General features: G+C 36.0%; 1 protein-coding gene across 1 annotated transcript; it reads right to left on the bottom strand.

Annotated features, from left to right (window-relative positions):
* Nucleotides 1-802: 802 nt before the first annotated feature.
* On the bottom strand, nucleotides 803-9302 carry LOC145570427 (homeobox protein LUMINIDEPENDENS-like). Its single transcript, XM_081629499.1, has 13 exons — nucleotides 8864-9302; nucleotides 8666-8693; nucleotides 8289-8419; nucleotides 7833-8179; nucleotides 7646-7739; nucleotides 7476-7569; nucleotides 6730-6853; nucleotides 6591-6642; nucleotides 6459-6502; nucleotides 6262-6350; nucleotides 5622-6017; nucleotides 2511-3112; nucleotides 803-1889 (listed from the first exon to the last, which is right to left on the bottom strand). Exons 1-13 carry the CDS (start codon nucleotides 9035-9037, stop codon nucleotides 1167-1169), a joined length of 2898 nt encoding a protein of 965 aa, XP_081485625.1. The 5' UTR covers nucleotides 9038-9302; the 3' UTR covers nucleotides 803-1166.
* Nucleotides 9303-10380: the final 1078 nt, after the last annotated feature.

Genomic DNA, 10380 nt, shown 5'->3' with positions numbered 1-10380 from the left:
CTTACACAACAGCTTATTCCATTCAAGTCACCTTCCTAAAATTGCGAGTCGATCAAATCAATACGCTTAAAAACGGAGAGAATATTGGACATGTGTAACAAATATTAAGAGAATAGACTCACAGTGAAACAGACTTATCCAATAGTATGTCCCTCTATGACATATAATCCCTTTATGCTCATTTGGACCGAAAAAAAAAAAAAAAAAAAAAAAAAAAAAAAAAAAAAAAAACTATGTTATTGTGTCCTTCTATGACATATAATGCCTTTATGCTCATTTGGACGGAAAAATACATAAAAATTTTCTATATTTTATTAATGATAATATTCTTCTTCCTGTTATTTTATAATCAGACTTATATACAACATATGCGTTATACTCCTATAGTTCTATCCAAACCAACTAGCTCTCCCTTCAACTTATGAGCTTTCTCATTAATGGTAAAGCAAGTGCAGAAGAAGGATAATTCTGTCATCTTGTTGCAAGAAATTTTTAAGTACAAAAGAAGAAGAATTTTCATTAATTGTGAAGAAATTGGTTTATGTTGTTGTTGCACATATATCACAAACTTAATTTCCCAATTGTTACTTGATATGTTTATTAAGGCGATAAAACTTGTATTTTCACTAGAAAAATTCTCTTGATTGCACTTTATAACCATGTGTAAATAAAATTTTGAACGCTTTTAGAAATATAATGCCAGAAGCCCAGAGGCTCAAATTAGTCATAGTTCTCCAGATAATCAATAAAACGCAATTTGATACGAAAGTCCAAGTCCTTTTTGTTTCCTCGTTTAATATCAAACAAATATTGGGCTTTTGTCAGCTTGTATCACTTTTACTTTTTTTTTCTTCTTATTTTCATGTACTGTTTTTAGTTGATTATTTCATTACACAAAATTCAGCAGTCTTTTCACGTAAAAATGTCGAATAGAACACTTACTCTACAAGAATATGAAACGGGTTGTGTTAAAAGTCTCAAGAATTCCTAATCAAATGGAATTGCCATATTAGAAATGTGTTTCGGATCCGTGGTCGAAGGTCCATGACTCTAAACTGTCAAACAAAATCTGCTCTCATCCAGAACTTTTCCGGGTACCTTTGGTATAACAAGAATAGCCAACCTATGCACAGAACAACAAAGCCATACAAGCCAATACAAAGTCGTTATCGCCTCCTGTCACTATTCCAACGCCGATTAACACTACCACCACCACGCCAATTTTGGTTCCTACTAAGCCTATCAGGAGGTCCATATCCTCTTTCCCTTTGCTCAGGGTAACTCCACCCGTGGCCATGATGATGCTCGGGTGGGTACCTTACTGGGCCAGGGCTATTCTCTGGACTCCATGATTCATATCCTTTATGACCACCCATGTGGTAATCATTCCTCTCCCGTGGGGGGCCTGGTTGGCTGCCCGCCATAGTCGGATTATATACATTTTGACTTACATGATTAGAGAAAGGCGTGTGGGACAAACCATGCCTAGCTTTTACCACTCCCATGTTACTACCTTCAGAAATCAGATACTGCTCTGTTAGATGATGTGGATGTGAATGTGCATGTGCGTGTGCATGCATTTGTGACTGTGAAAGTGCAGGTGATGGCCGGGAATATAAAGGTATTGGTGGGTTTTGATTTGGGGCAGGGGGAAAATATGTCGGTTGATACTCGGGTATGAGAGTTTGAGAAGGATGGTGCTGAGGTAATGATGTGATTACAGCAGATGCTGCTGACGGAAACTGGGGCTGCAAGCCGCAGTTATTCTGAGGCCTATCCGAAGTAACAACAGCAGCTGTAACTACTGGGAAGACTGCCATAGTATCCTGAATTTCCATAGCACGTTGGGAAAACGGATTCTTTGCAGCCTCTGTTGTTGTCCATCCACTCTGCAAATATACGTAAAACATATAATCTTAGTATATATCACTCTCAGAAATTTATGCAAGTAATGTATTGAAACTTTAATCAAGAATATTAGGCAAATTCAGGAAGAATCATTCACATTTAATGAAATTTCGTACTGTGCAGAGATTAATATCAAAATTTCTGTTAACTAATCGCATTTTAGTTGACAGATTTATTATTTTTTGGGCAGATAGGACAGCTAGACTTAGATGTTAAATGATTAAGAATTTGCCAACCCATTAGTTTTATCCCTTAATAACAAGTAGGATCTTATATAAGGAAAAATATATGTAAATAAGCAGATCTTGCCCTGGAAAATTAATTGATAACAATAATTTAAAGAAGGGGAGAAAAAAATAAAAACAGTTTTTTTTTTTTTTTTTTTTTTTATCTATATATATTTGAGAAATAAAAATATTGGATGAGCGTGGTAAACACTAAAAGATATAGGTGAAGGCATATAAATTAGATTGTTTGTAATAAGATGAAAAAGACATTTTGAGGTGGAATGACGCCAAGAACAAGTTAATTATTAAATAGTCAAAATCCATTGCAAGATAGAGAGGTGAGAGTATAGTGATATGAATACAATTGTCACGCACCGGACCAAGATTGGTGGAAGGCGTCGGGGAGGGAAGAGAAACTTCAAATCTGCTAGGTGGGGTTGGAGATGGAAGAGAGACTTCAACATTCCTTGTAGGAGTAGGAGTTGGCGAAGGAAGAGAAACTTCAACTTTCACTTCCTCAGGCTTCTCAGAAGCTTGCCCATTCAACAACGCTGCCCCTCCATTCGACTTAAGCAAGTCAAGGAGTTTCACAGTATCCTCACTTGACAGCCCGCTTGCTTGACCAGAAGTCAGGGCAAAAACTAATTCTGGGTTTTTAAGCAGAACTGCTAGGAGCTCAAGATCAGGCTCAGCCTGTGAGGAGGTGGCGGGATCAACTGGAGCAACTGTGGGATTTTGACTTTCAACTGAAGTAACTGCTGTATCTGCACCTTCAGCATCAGGCAACTGGTCAATGGGTATTTCTGGGGTTAAGGTATCATCATAGTCCATCTCAACGTCCCATGGCTCCTTCGGGTTTGGTGGGACATCTTGAAGCGTTCGATATGTGGTTTCCTTTTCCCGGTGGATTCGATTCCTCTGAACCTCCATTTCTTTGCTGTTTTCTCCATTGCCAATTTCTGCCACGAGATGAACTTCTGCAGGAACGGATAAAACAGCAGAGCATCACTGTCACCATGAGTTCACTGATTCACTCGGTAGGCATAAACAATCCACACAGAAAAAAATAAGCTGCATACAGTCCGACTATGTAAAGCAAGAATCAATCAAGAAAAGCTGATTTCCAAAACAATTCCGCAAATCATCATATATCCCAAGAGGAACGTTGCAGCATAACCAAACAGGAAAGAAAATTACGTTGTCAGTGTCACTGACCTAATAAAACCGAACGTCTGAAATTATAGTTGACTTGTTTGGACATTTTGAAAAGGATAAACTTTTTAGTAACGTTTAATTATTCTTATGATTTTATTTTACCTATATGCAGTCTCCCCAATCTTCTTTCCTCCATTATTTTGCTACAGTTAACATAATTTTTTTTTTTTTTTTAAGATTGTAGATATAAACTTCATTAGTACATTTGCCCTGCAAAAGCTTTGATCAATACAACTCTGTAAATGATTTTTCTCAGGGATATATCTCATTAGATAGCTTGGAGTGCTAACTCAGTTCCAGGCTACATACTGCGTGCACAGCATTGCCATTGTTATTGTCATCAACGCAAGTTATACGAGATTTTTTTGGTAAAAACTGACTGTCAAATCTACTAGTCATCATTCCTTTGTGACAACCTTACTGATTATAGATAAAATTTGACCACCAAAAGTTGCCTTCCAAATATTTACATGACAATGCCTCAGAAGACAAGTGTGAGTTCAGTCCCCAGTCTTCATTTGTCTGTCAAATAACAGTATAATAGTAACACTAGGCTATAACCTCAAATTCGGCTCCAAAGCCAAAAGGCACGCATCAGGAGCATCTTATCATTGTTCCATCAACAAGAAAATTCAGACAATAAGAAAGTTATTGGAAATATTGCCTGCAAATACAAGGTGGCTGCTGTAAAGGTAGTTTGATCTTTAATATAAATGGCACGAAACTGTTAATGAGATCACAAGTTTCCATCTGCTGCCTTTTTATGATCACTGCTCTAGGAGGATAAAGGGGAAATACAAGCAATATTGAAAGGGCTCACACCATAATAAAATACAACTTGTTCAGCCCATCTTTAATGGTAAGAGCAACTGAGTCACTTCACTTAAATAATCAGTAAAAACAACATTCAAACTGTTGATAGTTCCATAATTAGGTCACAACACTCTGCTACCAGTTGTTAACACACCAACTGATCCAATCATTAATACTTCGTACAACATACACTAGTTTATGCATTCATTTAATGTGTATACACTCCCATATATCCTATAGTAAATTTGATTACCACTATCGATTGTAATTTTTTTTGAAGATATCGCTTGTAACTTTTAAATGCTAATTAATTAACAATTGTTAATAATCTTTGCTGAATTTAAAAATATAAAAAAAAAAAAAAAAAGAAAAAAAAAAAAGATAAAAAAACCCCACTTATTTAAGGTCTAATATATCTCATCAGATCTTAATTCCTACCTACACTATTGGAAATCCTATAAAGTCTGTAGGGAATCCACCGCAGATCCCTTACACTATTGGAAATCTGAGTCTCACCTTATACCCTACACAATACTTTAAAAACCAAATTAGCTTCAAATCACAACCTACAAAAATGAGTGAACTATGTTTAAATTCAGAAGGGAAAAAAATTGCATATCAAATACAGGAAGAAAGTAGGCACCTATATCTCAGCTTAAACTTGCTTTATTTCTCAACATATCAAAACTTAGGCAGCCCAAATGACCTTGTAAAAATAGATTTGTTCCATGAAAGTTTAATCCAGCATTTGAGGGGGCATTTTTACCCATGCATTTGGTTTATAGGGTTTAATAAGACAAACATTATTTACTTTAACAATTGTCATCCCACAAATAATAGTTTAAAGACAAATCATGTGTTACAATTCATATATCAAGAAGCACAGCAATTTTGATGAATCGGGTAATGGCGTAATGCTCTTTGACAATCAAAGCAAATCTCGGGACTAAATTTCAGACACTAATTCCTTGCTACATCAATTATAGTACATCTTTCACTATGCAACACACACAAATGGGATAGCAAGGCAAATGTTAGGATTGCAACCAATTAAAGCTGGAGGGGAGATCAGATGATTTTTCATTCTACCATTCTATGAACTAAAATTTTTGAGGGGACAAAAGCCTTTGTATATAACTCTTTGAACTGACTACTCCAATGCCTGTACCATGTTCTATACATCATAAATAGACCTACAACTAAAATCTAGAGAAAACCCAAAACTAAATCACAGATAGATTTTTGCCTTTGATTATATAAAATCATGGGGATAGAGAATTGTAAAACCATTGTTTCTCATCTGAAAGAGTTTCCCAGGTTACCAATATGACGATCCTTATATTATATCCTTAATTGAAGAAATTCTTAAACAGTTACTGTCCAACAATGAGTGCCATTTGAGAAGTGATCTGAAAAGGAAATAAAAGAATCCAACAACAAAACTTGAAGAAACTGTACCTGGGGGTGCCAACCAAGGGATTTGAACCCTCCGGCACTTCTCCAGCAAAGATTCTTTCTGGTCAAAAGCTGGCTTCTGTTCGAGAACAAATTCCGCCTGTTTAATACTACTCTTTGGGGGAAGCAACCTTGCTTTTTTTTGCGCTTCAAGCTTGGGACGAAGATAAGCTTCTGATGCTGAAAGCAAATCATTAGTGAGTAAAGAAGGTTTATTGGGACCTTCGGTTTTCCTTTTGCTGCTCTGCATAAATTGAGCACGCATTTTTGCCTTCTGTATTTCATCAGCTGTAATAGGACGCCTTTGATTGGCAGCCACTGCTTTTATGGGCTGACTATTACTAGCTGCTTTTTGGCCTGGTTGTTCAACAAGCTGAACCTTTCTGCGTTCTTTAATATCTGTAAAATAGCTAAGGAATGTGTAAGTCATCTAAATAGCACATGCTGAACTGGACTTGCTACTCACGATACTTGAAATTGTTATTGAGCCTAATCATGACAGGATTCTTACTGTCAAGAGTGTCAACCCTACATCACATAGCTCTCTAATAAGTAATAACAATGTTTCGAAAGAATGCTAGAATATAACTGTTACAAAAAAAAAATCAAAAAAAAAAATTAAGTACAATAAAAAAAAGGATACGAGCAGTTGATGTCCCCAACATGAGCTTCTTATTAGAATCATCCGAAGATGCTGTGAGCAGCTTCATTGCTTCAATAGTTTCCACTTTCCTAAAAAAAACATCATATGTCAGTCCAGTCAATCTTGTAAAAATAAAGTAGAAACATTGGGCAAATCAAGACTCAAGAGGAAGTTAGTTAAATGCACTATCTAATTACCTGGTATCATCTGGACCCGGATATGAGGTAACTAACATGTCATCCTGTTCATATGAAAATAAGCAATAAATGTGTCATAAAAGTACATGAACCTTTGAAGCAAGCAACAATTCTTATTTACATTATACTCACAGAAGCATCAACAGAAGACTGCCATGAATAATCTCCAACTAGTTCACCAAACCTAAACATAATTCATATTCCACGTTATAGAAAAGGAAAAGGCAATATAAATCAGGTGATAGTTTTTAAGCTAATGCAGGAAACATGCCTTTGAGTCAGGTCTGTATCTTGCTCAGTGGCAGCTCTAATGCCATTAGATTTCTTTGAAGCTTGGCTTTTGACAAACATTTTGCTCCACTTTGACAGGAGAACTCTTGCCCTGTTTGATATATCTGATCTTCAAATCAGATTAATACGAATTGAAAACAACAGGAAGCAGTGCAAAATAAATTTAAAGCATACGAGAAAAATATCAAAGCAGAATTCTACAAAAGTTACAAAAAACACAAAAGTTAAGACACGAGAATATGATACATATACACTTGTAATAAATGACGTATAATCTCACTATTATTAATCCGCCAAACTAAAAAATTTCAATTGAAAAAGACTTCTGTAATTATATAAAATAGTTAAACCAATCAAATTGTAAGAAAAGTAATATTCCAATTATACTAGGTGTGCATATAACCTTGTCGTTACTCATTACTTCATTACACATGCCAATAAGAAAAAATTAATACCCAAAACCCAATCTTGGTACCAGATTATGAGCATCAAAACTTACCCCAACTCACTCCTCAATGCAAGAGTATTGGAAATTCAGCACATACATGGAAAACCATCATCGTTAAACACACACACCCAAAATAATACACATAATAGTCACCATGATAACATAACAACTTGATGATGATACTAATTATGCTTCCATTCATACACACTGTAATGCCATTTTGCAGGAATATATAAAAGCAGCATCAGCAGGGAATTAATAGGAAGAGAAGCACAAACCTGGTACTCGGTAGAACCGTAATTTGTTGACACCTTGGAGTATTGCTGACATGTGAGCAGGGAGAGCTTTATTCAAGGGCAAATGACAAAGAACCTACATAAGCACACAAGCACATTTGTTTAACCTCTAACAAGAAACCAGAGAGGTCTGTAACAACATAAAATTAAACCTTGAGAACAGCAGAAATAACACTCGTTTGCTCTTCCGTAGCAGCTTGACTCAACCAAGTAGCTAGAATCATGACACCACCTTTCGTCAAAAACCTACAGCCATACAAAGAGCAGCTTAGTCACAACAGAACTATGAGAAATTCAAATACAAAAGTCCTATGTAGCCGTAGGTTGATAAGCAATTACCAGCACAAGATTGTAGGATTTTCTATCTGCAAGATCCAATCCATCAATTTCACCTGACCAGAAAAGGTTTCTTCTTTACACATAGAGCTGAAAATATTTTCAACAAAATCTTTTTCAGACTCGCCTAATCCTGGCAAACCTTCATCCTGATTTGAACAAGAAGGTGCTTCCTCAACATCAGGACCAATGGAGCTCAGCGGAGTAGTATCTATGGGCAGCATAAGGTCAGAATCAGCAGATATAATATCTTGTAGTTCCTTGTTACCATTCGCCCTAATCGCTCTTTCTCTAGATAACCGTACCAATTTCCTCACTCTAGACCGCTGACTAGCAAAATACTCCCTCACCTATTATTGCATTAAATAACACCGATCACAATCCAGTTCAAAGTACAAATCGTTCTGTCTCAAGAAATGCAGCTTACTCAGTGCTAATATAAATTTCATTAGACGATACCTGTGTGACTGTTAGTCCAAAAAGAGCACCAATCTCCCGAGATTCCTTTTTACTGATAGCATCTTTCATCGAAAAAACTGCTTGCATATATTGCAAAGCCTTCGGATTTAACAAATCTCGAGGCCTCTTTCCTGCAACAAGGTTTCAAATTTCACATCAACAATGTACAATCAGTATAACTTCATACATTATTACAAGATAACGCGGTCCAGCGATCACAAATTGAAATGCTTTACAAATTACTCTTCCAATAAATAATAACTCAAACAAATACACAAATTCAACAAATGTTCGAATGATACGAATACGAATAATCATCAATCACATGAAAATTAATCAATATTAACAATAAACTAAGAAAAGTTCATAGAACTTACCAATATTTATAGATAGAGCACCAGCTGCCTGCATTCACACACACAAAATAAAATCATCAAAAAAAAAGATTCTAAGCAATGAAAAGAAAATGAACGCATTCAATTCAAATTCTAGGGTTCATACATTCCCCCCCCCCCCCCCCCCAAAAAAAAAAAAAAAAAAAAAAAAAAAAAAAAAAAAGAGGAGAGAGAAAGAACCATTTCTTGAGAAAGAGGGTTAACACCAGTGAGTTTGCATTGAGTGACGACGACGTTGCGAAGTTGATCGATCTGGGTATGAAAAAGCTGCTTCTGTAATTCCATTCCCTTCTGAACCGACTCCATGGAAGACCCAATATCAATTTCTGAAGGATAATCCTTCAAAACCTCCATATCTACGAATTTGGGGGGAAAATTGGGGAAATTAAGGGTTTAATTTTGCTTTGAGCTTAGATTTGTGAAGATTTGATAGATTGCAGACATTGAATTTCTTGGAAGAAAAAAAAATTAGGGTTTTCGCTCGACTGTTTTTGGGCAGGTAATTTGCTTTCTTAATGTAGTTTGGTGGGAAGTACACGATTTCTTCGAGGGGGTTACTAGGAGAAATGATTAGGCAAGAGAGCACGGAACTTTTGTAATCCGTATAAGGATTGACAAATTTCCCTCCGTTTATTAAAATTCGACTCACCTTGTTCTTACACGGTCACTCATGTACATCTTTAATCAAAGTATTTTATTAAAATACTTGAAAATCACATTTTTTTTTTTTTAATTCTTTCTATGAGAATGAGGTAAACGAATACGGAGTTAATAATGATGTGTCATTTCCGAGGCGTTTAGCATATGAAAATGGGAAATTATAGTCGGAAATTAATCAATTTATATCACAAATAAATTACATTATTTCCCTAATTAATATCTTTCCTCTTCCTCTCCCCTTTTTCATTAATGGCAATTTGGTCATTTTATATCTCTCTCAATTCCCTTCAATTTCTAAGCCTCCTCGATGTCTTCAAAGAACAAGACATTTCATATGGGGTGAAGATGAGGAGAGAAAAAGAACCTTATCTCTTGGGAAAACCTACAAAAACAAAGAGAGTTGAGGGATTTAGGAGGTGGAAATTCCTCACCAACCGAATGTCTTGTGGTCAAGAATTCTTAGAAGCAAATATTGCAAAGGTAGATGCGATATTAATATGTTTGACACCAAGGCTAACATGTCCATTGTGTGAAAGCGATCATGGAGAATGCTCACATCGTTAACAAAGGCAGAGAACACCATAAGTGATGAATCGATTGCTCTTATATTTTTTGGGACCACCATTTGGCAAGCTTAAAGAGTCTTAGAGAACTTGTAATTACATCTATCGGTGTTGTAGTAGCTGAAATGTATGATGAAGAAGAAGGTTGGAAGTGGGCTCTGTTTGCGGATTTATTACCTCAAACAACGTTGCATGAATCGAGGCACATTCCCTCATTAATAATCTAGAAATAGGCGACCTTCTCTACTAAAATAGTAGATATAAGGGCACTGTTTCTATCAAGTCTGCGTTGCAAATAATAAGACAAGACAATGAAGAGCAAAAGGATAGATCATGGAGCTTGGTGTGGAGGCTAAAGGTACAACAAAGAGTTCGAGTGTTCCTATGGATGGTTTTGCATGACAAAATTATGAGCAATGCAAACTTTTTCAAACGCTCTTTAATGGATGATCCTTGTTGCAAGCTATGCCCAAA

The sequence above is a fragment of the Chenopodium album genome, chromosome 12 (assembly GCF_948465745.1).
Source record: "Chenopodium album chromosome 12, dcCheAlbu1.1, whole genome shotgun sequence".
NCBI lineage: Eukaryota > Viridiplantae > Streptophyta > Magnoliopsida > Caryophyllales > Amaranthaceae > Chenopodium > Chenopodium album.
The sequence above is the reverse complement of the archived record's forward strand: the minus strand, read 5'-3'. Positions and strand labels throughout refer to the sequence as shown.

What these genes read in the sequence shown, in the direction of transcription:
- LOC145570427 (XM_081629499.1), bottom strand. Translation starts at nt 9,037, where the DNA reads ATGGAGGTTTTGAAGGATTATCCTTCAGAAATTGATATTGGGTCTTCC. An exon ending in TTATTTCTGCTGTTCTCAAG is followed by an intron (nt 7,570 to 7,645) that starts GTTTAATTTTAT and finishes GTGCTTATGTAG; the next exon opens with GTTCTTTGTCATTTGCCCTT. An exon ending in ACGGTTCTACCGAGTACCAG is followed by an intron (nt 6,854 to 7,475) that starts GTTTGTGCTTCT and finishes TTTGAAGATCAG; the next exon opens with ATATATCAAACAGGGCAAGA.